This window comes from Tenebrio molitor, chromosome X, assembly GCF_963966145.1.
Source record: "Tenebrio molitor chromosome X, icTenMoli1.1, whole genome shotgun sequence".
Taxonomy (NCBI): Eukaryota; Metazoa; Arthropoda; class Insecta; order Coleoptera; family Tenebrionidae; genus Tenebrio; species Tenebrio molitor.
The window spans coordinates 2762611-2777395 of record NC_091055.1 but is presented as its reverse complement, the minus strand read 5'-3'; the positions used below and the strand labels follow the sequence as shown (position 1 = coordinate 2777395).

The 14785-nt window shown below is 35.4% G+C and overlaps 1 protein-coding gene across 1 annotated transcript in view; it reads right to left on the bottom strand.

The window, feature by feature from the left end:
• Positions 1-14401, bottom strand: part of LOC138140083 (protein CEPU-1-like) — a 281937-nt gene extending 267536 nt beyond the window's left edge. The window contains exons 1-2 of the mRNA XM_069060788.1: positions 14188-14401; positions 12805-13374 (exon numbers count right to left, since the gene is read on the bottom strand). Coding sequence (XP_068916889.1) covers positions 12805-12892 — 88 coding nt within the window. The 5' untranslated portion in view covers positions 12893-13374; positions 14188-14401. The remainder of the gene's footprint in view (positions 1-12804; positions 13375-14187) is intronic.
• Positions 14402-14785: the final 384 nt, after the last annotated feature.

The window sequence follows — 14785 nt, the reverse complement described above, 5'->3', positions numbered from 1 at the left end:
GACGTGACCTTGGGTGGAATCCTTCAACTTTAACGGTTTTAAATTTTAAATTATTTTTTTTTCATTGAAAAAGTGGCAAAGTGGAAAAAATACTGTATGACATCTCGTTTATAAGGCATTTTATCGCACTTACTCCTTTAGGGCACTCCTCGCTACGCTCGTCGTGCTCTAAACCCGTGCGTGCAATAAAATGCTTCTTATAAGACTCGTTACATAATATACTATTTTGCTTCTAATAACATAATATACTATTAAATGCTTTTCTAAGAAGCTGTAATATGTACGATACATAGTAATTTTGGTGATCCACAGGATAGCTGCTTGGTCCATAACTACTTTTATTTTTTAAATTCTGTTTTCATAGCAAGGAAAGATTATCTCTTTAACAAGACGAGCTATAAGATCTATAATTACATATCTTTAATTCTTTAATTACTTTGTGTGTTTAATATTTAGGTTATTAAATATTGTTCTATAATTCGTTTTCTATTGGTAAATTACACTTTAAGAGGGGGCACGGCATCAAGGCCGGATTTATTTATCATTAGAGATATTTCTATCAAATATGTATTGATAATTCCTTCGAAACTGCGCATTTTTTATATTATCATTTATTTTTTGATACACGCCTACTTTATACACGAGTTTGTTCATACGAAATTACGGATTATAGACAATACCGAAATCAAGTAATGAAACTATGAAGTATTGATGTTGCAACGGAACGTGATTTCCCTAGGCGGTCACCCATCCAAACACTGACCGCACCCAATATTGCTTAATTTATTATTATTAAGATATTTGAGTCAACATACGTACATAATGTCAAGGAAACTATTTCTTTCATTAAATTTATTAAAAAGCTAAATTCAGAAGAAAGTATCGATTTGCTTTGCAGCTGCCTCCCTTAGATTCACAATATCATCTTCATTTATTTGTTCTGCTGTGCTGTGGTGTACAGTGTGTCCAAAAAGCCTGGAAACATCCAAATGAAAACGTAACGCATAATTTTTGGAAAAAAATCTAAAGACAGGTCAGCTTTCTGCTGATAGTGTCTGTTCGATCTTTTCGATGACCTTGAAAAAGTTATTCTGTTATTAAAAAAAAAAAAATTCACCGTCGGGTAGACATTAAAAGATCTATTAAAAACGGTAGTAAAAATGCGACATTGCCATTTAAAAAACCTCTGATGACATCATAACTCTTTCAAGGTCATCAAAAACCGCAAACAGATACCATCAACAGAAAGTTTGTTGAAAACGCTAGTTCACCTGTTTTTGCGTTTTTCTCGAAAATCATTCGTTTCTATTTTATTGAGGTGTGTCCAGACTTTTTGGACAGACTGTATGTATTGCGTTCAAATTGCACTTTAAATCTTCCTTTTCATTTTTTTTTATTTTACTAGGTACTAACAAAATGTTGCATATTGTATCAGGTGTGATCAAAATCGAATTCCTTAAATAGCCTGTTTTTTTTAAATAAAATATTGGAACAATGTTGTCATCTAATCATTCTTCCATTCTTTCAGCACTCATTTGTTTTTATTTCTTTCCTGTTTATCTTATATCTACCTCTGAATGTTTCTCATTTTTTTCTAAACGACTTTGAAGATTTTGGTCTAGACACATCAAGAAATCAGTAACCTTTTCACCCAATCTAAATTTTCTTTACCTTGGTGTTCTTTTTCACACCACTTGTCTGGTCACCTCCCTCCACTTCGTTTCACCATCGTTTTTCTTCTTTACTCCTAAACGATATTTTTACGACACATTTTTTTCCGTTTCGTGTTTCCTTTCAAACACTCATCTTGTACATTTATGTCAAATCCAGCCGGTCGAAATAGCCAAAATGTGTCCATCTCACAATACAAACTAATCTCACCGGGTCACTTAATTTTTCTCGCATTCTGCTGGTGACCGAACAATTTAATACAACTGTTTCCAGTCGAAGATGATAATATCGAGGACCCTCCGCACAATAACAATTTTTTTCATCAAGCGAGACGGCCCCGCCGATATTGTAGTCCTTCTGGAGGCAATTATTTCTGATTTCTGGCCGCCGGCACAAAGGGCAGTTCCGCGAGTACGAGACGGTTTTAAAGGGGCCACTGCAAAACGACGTATCACAATAGCCCGAGACAGACATTTGATAATAGCGAGTGAAAGAAATCTCTTTGTGACCGAACGTCATCTGCAACAAAACCTGCAAAACGCAACCGGGCGTTGAATATCCGAACAAACTGTTAAAAATCGCTTGCGCGAAGTTAGCACGACTTCCTGAGGGCTTTTCGGATGTTCTAGTGTACCTACCACTACGGCTGAACGACTAGTGGAGTATTCACCGGTTTACTATCCGTATCAGCGAGGCCATAACTCCTCCAACCCCACAATGAGAAAGCAATTTTAATCTTGGACGGGTCACAATCAATTTTAAAATTGACGCCGCGATCCTCATTGATTTGTACTAGAAAGGAGGCTCAATTGATCGTGACATTTTTAAAACAACGTGATAAATGACGTCTCGGAAAGCCCGTTTCAGATTCTGGAAATTTTATTGGATCAAACTTCATCGTGCCAGAAATGGATATGGAAATTCGCAGTTTACGGCTACCCCAAAATTCCCCAGTCTCACCACTATGGAAACCTCTGGGACTTCCGGAGATCCGAAAAGGGTGTGAGGATACATGCCTCAGGAATACAGTAATAATACAATAAACACGGCGCAAGACTAAGCTCCACTACAATACAATGAACACATCAATCTAAGCACAGACAAGTGATGATTTGGTCAAGATGGTCTCGATCTTCTTCAAAATAAAACTCAACAAGACGCGTGGTCGCCGATGACAATCAAAAAGGACGAAACATGAGCTTTAACACGGATAACGTATCTTGTTTATTTACTACCCTTGTGAAAAAAGTTTATTGCCCGTGAAGCGAAAAGGGCAGACTATACAGAAATCAGTTTAAGGATACTTTACAACTTTATGTCTTTAATATCTATTCCGCAAATCTATTTTCCCATTTTGCAAATCTATTTTTAATTCTGACATTCTGACAGGTACTCGCACAAATCAAATATTTCAAAGAATGACCTTCACAACTTTTGCAAGTCATTCGGCACAACACACTGTAGTCAAAGTTAAAGAATCTTTCAGGAAGTTTTCAAAGCACGAGTAACTCTCTGATGGTCCTTCGGTACACGCGTCCTTTTAACATTTAGATGCGACTCTGATTTGTGGATTTTCCTAGCCAAATGTTACTAGTTTTTGTTTGGTATTTGTCGAAAGATCTAAATCACAATTTATCGACCAGACATTTCTATGTAAAAGCAGGATTTGTTGAGTCAGCGATTTTTCCTACTACTTTTATTAATTTTGCTTGCCATGCATTTTTCGCCTGGATCTACCGTAATACATATAAACAAGTATGATAATATATTTATTTTATTGGTGCACATATTCGGCAGTAAATTCCCTAGTAGTAACTACACAAAATATATATTTCCAAATTAAATCGTGATAAAGTTATTTCAACTGTAATAATTTCTGTTTGTAAATAAAACAAACTGAAATAGTTAAACAAACAGCGCTGACGTGAATATTAAATTTAATATAAATATTAATTAATTAAATTAGCATTAGCGACAAGAACAATGTGGTATTTTACCCGACAATTTTTAGAGTGGATCATTTTCAAAAATAATTACAACTCGATAGAAACTCTCCCTGTGGCAGGATCAATATAAATATAACAATAAAAAGTTTTCACTTGTTACGGGGGAGACTCGGAAAATAAAGTTTCGCCTTTAGAAATATGGAAATAGAATGACTTTTTAAAGCAAAACTAATTGCATAAAATTTGTCGATATTCGATTATTGAATTCCAAAGTCCCTAATATTAAATCATCGAAATGTCAAAAGTTCTCGGTAATTAGCATTTATTTAAACTCGGATGTGAAAGAAAAAGTTCAAATGAAATTAATTTAACGGGTTCGAAAGGTTCATCTTGTTGACGAGTGCCGCCTCCGTTAGGATACCTACATATCAAACCCCGAATTTATGAGGGTGAATATTAATTCATGACGGGGGTGTCTACACGTGTAATTCGGTTTGTACAATTGCACTCGAGACCGCTCGAGAGAAAAGAAGAAAATAATTGCATCGACTGTGATGAATATTGTACCATTATTGATGTATCTCATGCTGATCGGGAATTTCCGGCTATATTTTCCAACACTAACAACATTTCTAATGGATTTATTATTTGAATTATTAATGCAGACGGTAATAACAGCGTACACGCAAATGCTTTGATGAGTTTGTGTGTTTCACAAGATTATGGAAATTGTTTCATTATATCATTATCAAATTAAATAGCTATTAGTTCTATAAACAAAGAAAGCAAATCATTTCGAATTCAATAAACACATGACCAGTCGATAATCAGATTAATACTGGCCACACAACATTGACGAAGTTGCTGGGCTAGTGTCATTGTCACCAACACTGTCATTATCACCTGATATCAAACAGTAATTCTCGCCACTTCCATAAAGAGTTACTCAACAAATCAGATTTGATTCAACAACGCCAATTAATAAAAGCACGCAAATGAGCCATTTATAATTCCAATTGAATGAGTAGTTGAAGTGACACAAGTTCCCTTCCAAAATGTCAAAATTGAAACACTGATCAATATCTTTACAGAAGTGTGAACAGCTCCCGTGTCTACGGTACATTATTTACAACAAGGTACAGTAAATAAAATGTCACTTCCAACCCAAAGAGGAGCGCCCTGTAATTCAATTGTTACGAATGAGAAGCTTACACAAAAGCGTATGTCAGTAAAAAACGACAAAATACTAATGTGTCATTTTAAGACTTTCCTACAAAAACTAAAAGCTAAATAAGTAGGGTGCCATCAAAGATTTATTTATGGAATAAAACTGTTTAAAATGCTTGTTCCAAGGTAATAGACTGATATTGGACGTTCCTGGCTTTACCAAGCATCTTTTTTGTAGAAGCTTTTCTAATAAGCTTTTTTAACAAACACAAAAACGATCAATTTGATAAGTTAAAAGAAGTTAAAAATATTAGTGGTTCGCTGAGCTGAATTTCCTTTAAAAGCTCCAATGCGTTCCTAGACATAGTTTTGATGTGTAGTTTGAAATGCTTGCACTTGAAAGTTCTCCAACTCATTAAGTGTTCTAAGAGGTCATTCAGCGTTCTTGAACTGTTCAATCTAAATAATTCTATACGTACTCGATCGGATTTGTGTCTGGACTAGGGGGGTCGTCGAAATACAGAATTATTTCGACTGAGGAATCTATAGAATGAACTTTGGAATTGGCCTCTGAAAAATTGCCAGTGGGTTGCAGAGAGCTACATTTGAGCGGTTCTCACGGCTAACTTTGTAAATCATCTCAGGAAAGTAAACATAACTTAAATTCATCTATGAAGAAGACATTGAGGGTAATGAAGAAAAATGAAGTGATTGCTTTAAGATAATACGGTTTAGTAGCTAATGTAGCAATTGCTTGTAGAAAAAGCAATTGCTTGAGTTCCAGGTCGATAAAAGATTTAAGGAATTCCCAGGTTTCCCGTGCCAGAAAAGGAATTGCTACAGGTTCTGTAACTTGCATAAAGTAACGAATCTGGATTTAGTTGACGATTGTACCATAAACATGTCTGATAGTAGTGATAGAAATGGAGAAATTATTGAAGATGCAGAAGAAAATATTTATAAATAAAATTATGTATGTGCAATGATTTATTGCACAGAAGTAAGAAAGAAAAGAAAGGCGCTTTAAAAATCTGGCAGAAGAGTACGAGAAAATATTTAACGTTCCCATTATGTCGAAACATTTATCCAAAAAAATTTGTAATATGAAAGGAGAAATTAAAACAAAATTGACATTAACCCAACCGAAAACAAATTGTACTGAAACGGTAGGAAAAATTGCTTTTGGATATTTAATAAGTGGAAAAAATCCGGTTTTTACAAAGTCTGCGCATTTTGTATTATTTTAATATTCATTAGGCAAAAATACAATATTAGGGAAGCTGTCCGTTGGCCTTCACGAAAGCTTTGGCCAAGATAATACTAAAAAGCGTGAACCTTCCACTTCAGGCGAAAGTTTGTGTAAATCACTTGTACCACCACCATCGGAAACAACAAAATTTAGCATTTAGTTTTACTAAAGCAATTGAAATTAATAAGAATGGAACAACACGAAATCGAAGAACGAAAAAAAGTAGAGAAAATGAGAGAAAGAGGAAATTTTTTATTGTTATGATTCATCAATCAGTGGTTAAGACAAAATAGTACCGGACAGTCGCCCAGTACAACTTTGCGTAATTCCTCACTAGCACATAAACACGATTCAGCTGGTTCGCCTGTTATGTAAAGCGAACCAGCTGAATCGTGTTTATAGGTGAGCGGGGTATTACGCAAAGTTGTACTGGTCGACTTGTCCGGGACTATTCTGTCCTAAGACTGTTCATCATAAATGCCTGGCTACCTTTTTATAGAATTGAGTATACTTCTAAATGAAAATAAACAATTAGTAATTACTACACGTTTTTTATGATACATTATTGTTTAAAATGATTTAACAATAAACAGTTTTAATTAAAACCATTTGAATAATTAATTGTCTTTTCTGTTGGACGTGTTTCGATTTAGTCTTCTTCAAATCTTCAAAATGAAGTTCTTCTTCAGGATAATTAAAAATGTCATCCTTCAAAAATTGAACGATGATATTACGAAGTACAACAACACAACAAATAATTATTGCAGGTATATTTTCTATTTTATTAGGAATACTATTATATTGAAGAATAGGAAATGTGGGTTTTATTTGTCTAAAACAACGTTCAACTCCTTCTCTTTTAAAAATATTATCATAATTTTTCTGGTGTACCGTGACAGGAGAAATTCAGCAAGACTCCTTCAAGATATCGTGAACTCCAGGGTAAGATAGAAAAGCCTTCATCTCCTAGGACTATTTAGGACTAGTACTATTTTCTATTGTTTAATCGCCCCCAAATGCACCAAATTTTGGAATGCCTACATGTCTGTAATCTACAGGGTGTGTCAGAACTCCAATGACAAACTTTCAGGGCAGATTCTATGATCAAAAATACGCATAACACTCTTAATACATATGGGGTCAAATTTTTATGAAATAGCTCCTTTTTATTTTGTTTCATCAATAATTCCACCTGACTGCTTTTCTTGTTGGTAAAATTTTTTAGTAGATTATCTTCCAAACTAAGCGTTTTTGACCCCATATGTATTAAGGGTTTTCTGCTTATTTTTGATCATAGAATCAGCCCTGAAAGTTTGTCGGTGGAATTCTGACAACACCCTGTATAACACCAACAAGCCTCGACTGTACCTATACCATTCGAAAAAAACTTTTCATTTTTCCCACATCTGATAGTGCCCCACCAGGTTTTTCGTTACTTTCTTCCAACAAACTTTGCTATCCAGTCAACATTTACATGGTCAAACCGGATTCTCTCCTAACTTGTATCAAAATTTGTTGTTCACTCATCCTGTATTGTTGTCCTCTTAATAGAAAAACATGTCATTGTTTGGCTCGATTTTTGCACTAAACAATTTTCTCGAAATATGAAACCACTCTTGAGACTCAATTTCTTTCAACTGACTACTCAAAGACTAATCTTGCAGTTTTAAATGGGGAAAATTACCCCAACTAGATCGCATCAACGAACTACACCTGGATCACGTCTTGTTCGAACTGATAAAACATTCAAGAGTTCGAAAAAAAATCCGACGGCAGATTTGAAATTGTTTAAGTATGTAATAATCTTATTTTTCTTTTGTTGATTTATACCTTTAATTCCGACGCCCCATGAGAACGCCGTCCGGAAGCAGTACTTCCCTCGTTCTGCTTCCGACGACATATTAAGCGAGTTAGAGGGTATTGATGAGAAAAAAGTACATTGTGAAAAAATTTGTTTGAAAAAGTTTAATATGAATTCTTACTTTGTAAATTGATTCGTAAGCGTGCGACAGTACAAAAAATTCCAGTCGACACTTTTGATGAATCCATCTCAGTGATAATGAAAGAATTACATCTGTACAGTTTAAAGCTGTGGAACAAATAAAAGAACAAAGATATTTAAAATAAATGAACCGTTAATCCCGATGATTGACTGAGTTAATCAGTCAGCTATTTACCCTTTTACCATGTAATTGGCTTAATGAGATACAACCTTTCTACAACAATTTCTAATAAAAGTCGTGAAACCGAATATTTGCAATTCCTGTGCAATTAGATACCTAGTCCTGGGAAACTAGTCGTAATTCGAGCACTAATTCGCTGTTGAAATACCACAAGTAAAGTTGCAAGTCTTGGCCAGAGACAATCCAATGAATTTTGATGATAAAGCAGTTCGAATAGTTTGGCGATTCGGTTAGTTTTAAATTTACTAATCTCGAAGGGAAAGGTTCTGTTAGTGATGACTCACTGGCTTCATTTTATATGGTAATGCTTAAAATTGAATGAAATTCGTTGGTAATTTCCATACATATCTGCTCTTTTGAAATTGTTTGATTACACATCATTTCGGGTAAACAATTTGCCCAACTCCTTCTATGAACAATTCTTTAACGTAACATTCTAAATTACCAAAGAAAGTTGAATACGAAGCAGGGGAGAAAGTATTCGGAAATATGAATTCTGTTTACCTGCATGCCTGCAAATTGAATTTACAGCGCCATATAAAGGGACAAATGCCAATATAGGCTTCCCTCCATCTAAAATAATTTGTAATTCTTTGCAAATTTCATTTGGAAGGGGGGTGAGTCGTCAATGTGAGATTTTTGTAAGGGTTCGCCAATTAAATTTACTCGCGGGGTAACATAAGCCGTCTAATTGCCGCCGAAATTCTGTTGAAATACTTGAAAAATTCCTTCCTCCACATTACCAGCACCGACGGAACAAGATAACTCAGTTTCGATAATTAGGGAGGGCAGTGGGCGAGTCCGAAGTTTCGGCATTGTAGAGACTCGCCTTCATTTTTATCTTCCTAACTTAGTCAAACAATTCTTTTTGGGTAATTTGTTATCGCTCGTCTCACGAACTCCATAAAAACTTGCTTTAATCATATTTCAAGTAAATTCCACTTACAGTTTTGAGTAATACAACATGATGAATTGCGATCTTATCGTACTTACCGTGCACCAGCGGTGGACATTTTGGTTGTGCAAGTGACGCTCGATCGCGATTACGCACTCTGATATTTTAATTTGACAACTCACATTAACAGAACAACTTTGTTAATTAATTACCGCGAGAAAAGACAAGCAACGAAAGGCGATCCTGAAAGTCTACTTACCTGAGTTCCGGATTGAATTTATAACGACGTATTAAAGGGACAAAGTTATGGAGTCCCGAATCCATAAAATTATTTGTAATTCTTTGTAAGTTCGTTTCGAGAGGGTCGTAAATATTGTGGGTTGCCAATTAAAGTTTTATCAATCGTAAGAAAAATACTGATTAAGTTTGGATATTATTTTTATTTTTGTACTAAACTGTGATATAGTAAGGAAGTTTTTATGATTTTGTTTTATGAGACAAAGTTTATTGTCACGGTCCATTTGATTTAATAATGAGAATCTGGAAGTTTATTGGAATAGCTGTTGTTAACATGTTATAAGAGGGTTGATAAATAAGTTTAGCCAGTAAAGGCCTTTTTAGGCGCAGTTTAAGTGTTACCAATAAATGAACGTCAAATCGATTTTTATCGGAAAGTAGGTGCCATTTGTACGAGATTTCGCCAGGAAGTGAAGAAAAATGGTCACAGTTGACAGCAATTATTCCAACAAATCCATTATTTGATTCTTAGTTGTACTTGTTAAGCTACTGTCACCGCTCTTCCAGAGATTCCTCTCTTGATGAATAGTTTCGTCTGGAACTCTTTTAAGCGATTGCACCGATTTAACAAGATCAATTCTGGGCCCGGAACAATACCTGCAACGCGTCACTAATCACCCTTGCATTATCTTAACTCCGGTTAATAAACAAGTTTAGGTTTTGTTTTGGAAGAATTAAAAAGTATCTTGTGGAAATTGTCTTTTAAAAGAGTTTGCCGCATTAGCTTGCGGCGTAATAAATCTGCCAAGGAGACAACAAGAACGTGAACAATGAAGATTTCAAAATGTGTTGTAAAAACCCAGGAAATGTGATATTATACAAGAAAAGTCAGTAAAGTCGGCCAAAATTAAAAAGTCAATGATAATTACGAGGACAAGGGATTTAATCTGCTCGAGAAGTTTATACGACACCCCTTAAAAAAATAGTTAAGTACTTTATTGTCCAATTTGAAGAAAGATTTTAATATTTTATTTGATTATTAAAAAAAATCTACCTTGCTTCGTGAATAATTTAGTGCGGCAATTACATCACTTGCTCTTCAATAAAACAGACAATTTACCGTCCATTATTAGCTATTTAATTATTAACGTCGTCGTTGTTTACTCTTCCAATAGCTATTAATCGGCATCGTTTACATCATCGTGTTCCGACTTTGTTCAAAAATGGGACGTGAAATTGTCATTGTGTGTAAACACGACATTAGCCGGTGTGTACGCATAATTATAAAAAACGCCACTTGTCATAACTGCGTGTTACGGTATGTTAAAAAACGAAATGAATTATGTTTGGCAAGGGAAATTTGAAAAATACTTACGACTCGTATGAAGTAAGCACAAAAAATGACGATACTTCCCGTTGACACGCCAAAGGGTCAAAGTACATATTTTTCAACGAACACTTTCAAGTTTATTAATTACACGCGTGACTTTCATTTTTCGCCGCACGAGTAATACACAAGTGTTCCAGAAACATGAAACACAAATCCATTCCGAATTATGGACTTGATCGTTCTTCAAACTTTTTTATGGACAAAGTTTTTCCCACCTGTGTAATAATGTTTGCACTTGTTTAGATAAGACTGTTTTCTTTTCCGACACCTGGATTTCCAGGGTAACGATGTTGGAACAACAAAAATTGAAACACCGGGACTTTTTCGACCGGCGTCTGGTGCTGACCTCTCTTGCATAATTTCACAAACAATGTTTTCGATGCTTTCTTGATGTGACACGCTTCAATTTGCTTTATCCATCATCTCGTACGTCACATTAGAATGAGAACGTGTATCCCTTCTTTGGTTCCCAGATTTATTTTGTACAAAGAAAGGTCACCCGGATCAATATTGGCCAATCACGGCTATCGTGCTAACTGTCAAAAACATTTTATAAACCTCGACTTTCGACGACAGAAACATATTATATATTAATGTAGCTACATGTGGAACAATTTCCAAATCTTATTTTTCAAGCTTCGACAGTAAAAAAGCTTTCACGGCAATTATCCCACAAGCGGTCCCCAAATATTACCCATCAAACAATTAAGCGAAAAAAAATCGTTCACTTTAAAAAAAAATAGAGGGTGTCTTAAAATTATCGTATTCCGAGTTCGGGGCTTAGTCTTGTTGACCAAGTAAAAATGTTTTTAAAAAAATTGCTGTCACTTTGAAAAAAATATCAAAGTTGCCAATATTTGTTCAAAAGTACCTGATAAATATTCTAGCTATGTTGTACTTCCCTTTTGAACAAAAATTGGAAAAATAAAACTTATTTTTTCGAGATAAAGCTGTTTTTTCAAGAAATGTCTTTTCATTTATATTTTAATATTTTACATAATTATCCTCACCATATTTCAAAATGAATGTCAACCATTTATATTTTTTATTTGAAGAAAACATGATGAAAAGTTTGAACCTTCAGATCCATATATGTATGTATCTATATTTTTTATTTTATTTTTTCGAGATTCCTGAGATTTTTCCCTACAAGACTCCCGACTTGGAATACGTTAATTTTGCGACACCCTGTATATTCAAAGGACTCCGTAATTTTTAGTTTAGAAAATGAGTAGAATCGTTCGAATTATTCCCTCTCGGTTTGCGGTACTCTCTCGACTGGTGTCAAGACAGTATCCACCCTGTATAATAATTTGATTTACATAACACTTACATATACTCAAGCGAGGTGGAAGCAAAGGCAATTAAGAGCCGATTACGCAGCTCAGATGAATTCAGTAAATAGTTAAATTCATGGTAAACGCATTTTAGTGGGATGTGTGTAGCTACCGTAGAAAATCAATATGAAATATAAAAAAAGAAAATACGAATTATGAGACGTTTTCATTTTTTGAAATCAAATTTAGAGATCTGCTTGGTATTAATAATTCTAAGAAATAAGCTTTTTGCAGGATAAAAGCTCCATCTGTATGTTTCAACGATATTGAATAGAATTAATTTTTAAAAGAGCATCAATAATTCCGTCTTTTGCATTATAAATAATGATAATAATGTAGGTTGAAATGTTGATGGAATAACTTTTGTGTGATGTTCCTCCGGTTCGTGTGGATTATTGTGATTTGTTGAGTGTTTGAGTGAGCAATTAGGATCGATGGAGACGAGTTAAATATTTGAAGAGTATGTTTTAATGTGAGGTGGTAATGGCGTATTTAATTAAGGATCAGTGACATTTCGGCGTTAGAGTGTTGTACAAACGTAATTTAATTTTGCGTACTGAGAGTGAGTTTTACGAAGGGGTTATTGCAAGAATACTTGGTGCGTATTTGTGTTGGTGTAGTTTTCCAGGAAAAGGTCTGGCAAATTTGGGTAATTTGTAGTAGCGGGCGGTCATTTCGTTAACGAAGGGCGTAAGTGTGATGTGGTGAAAGAAAGTAAAAGAGACAAACCTGTGCAAAGTTCGAGGAGGATGAGGATCCAAGACGTCAGCACGAGAAGTCCTGAAGAGGTCCTCGGAGATGGAGTGAGAGTCTTCATGTTGATGTTGACCGTATCGAAGAAACACTACAAAATCACTGCACCACACACGGCTCAGACAATTTTGACATTTTAATCTTATCGAAGCACGGATTATCAACTTTTACATGTCCACAATTATTAAAGATTTCTCCGCTCGACCACTTTAATGCCTCGGTATCTGGGGCATTAAATATCTATCCAGATACCAGCGCTGTAGTACGCGGAGTTAGTCCTTTTAAATCGAGAAAACCGATCCTCTTTTAGCGCAGTTATGACGAACCATGCTAGAATAGCGAACGATCTTCTCGCTTATTAAATTACACTAGCGGAACAGAATTAAATTAAGTTCACAATCATAAAGGAAATGTTCACACCTTAACTGTGGAGCAAAGCTAATGTTATTTGCTGCTGGGAACGCAATAACGTCTTCCAGAAACAACTTACGTAAAGTTCACTTTCAATTAAAACACCCTGATTCCAAATCCGTCACAACTTTGGACCTGAAACAAATCGAACGCCAGATAGACACACTCATCTACGACAAACACTTTTAAACACCATCAACGCTTTTTAATTATCTACTTCAAAAGAGCCAAACACTTTATCCGTGTCAAATTTACCCGCTACGGGCATATTTTAAATTCAAACACAAATACCTGCAAAAACACCAACATTACACACTTTTTCATCGACGCGATTCACCTAGATAAAATCCATATGGTCACGTCGAAAATCAAACATATCCTTTTAATTTTACCGCCGGACCGGCACGTGAAAAACATCAAACGCGATGGACCCAAAAACTGAAATTTTTTCCTATCTCCAATTTTCTCTCGCTTGTTCATGGACTAATAAAAATTAAAAAAAAAATTCGGGCGCATAAAAATCGAACAAATTGTCCCACCCACATGCTTTTTAAACTGTAAATCTACATTTTCGCGCAAGGTAAGTAAGAAAAATGTAATAAGATCACGTTCTCGTTTTATTAAAAAAATGTAAAACGTTAAAATAAACAAAACAAAAAATTTATTTCGTTTGTCAAAGATAATGGAGGTGATGGTGTTTGAAATCTGAGCAGAATAGGAAACGAAGGACCAATTAAAAGCACATGCCAGAAATCGAGTGATAGTAATTAGGTTGGCTTTGAAAATTGAAAATACCGACTGTTGCAGCAGGATGAAAAATAAAAAGAAAACAGATGGAGAAGTGACTAATTAAATCCTTTGTGTTTGTCTCGTCTTGCGTATCAAATGTCTTTGAGTGCGACATGCGTGTAAATTTTTGAAAAGTTGTTCTGTCTCAGTTGATATTACCTGTTGGGACGATCGTCGAAATCCGGAAATGACAACACTTAATAATTAGAGAGATGTTAAATATCCGTGAAGATCAGCCGTGAGGTACCGTTAAGCGCCAAATCCGCAGTGACAACTGACACTTGTCATAAATGACAAATGAGTAACGACAGTCGCGTCACATGCCAGCGCGCGTATCGCACAAACAGTATAGTCGTGGCCTTACTTGTGTGAAGACGCTGTACTACTGGCCCGGCTTGAATCCGGTGACATGGCGCAGACGCTCTGAGGGCGCAAGCGTCGCGGTGCACTTTCTCATCCATTATTTTAATGCGATTGCTATAGAATGCTAAATGCCCTTCGATAATCAGTTTATAAGCGGTGACAGGAAGTGATATCCGTTTTTTCGCGAAACACCTCGAAAAATCGCTTGATTAGAGCGCGACTGATTGCCAGGATCGGCTTCCGTCCAGACCACCCTTATAATTTAATCCTTTATCAAAGTCGCGATCACAATTAGTGCGTCTTTTCCAAAATAAAACACCGCCACCGCCTGACTAATCGTAATGTCAATTTTAATTTAAACCCGCTAACAGCCACCCGTGTCGATGATAAATGC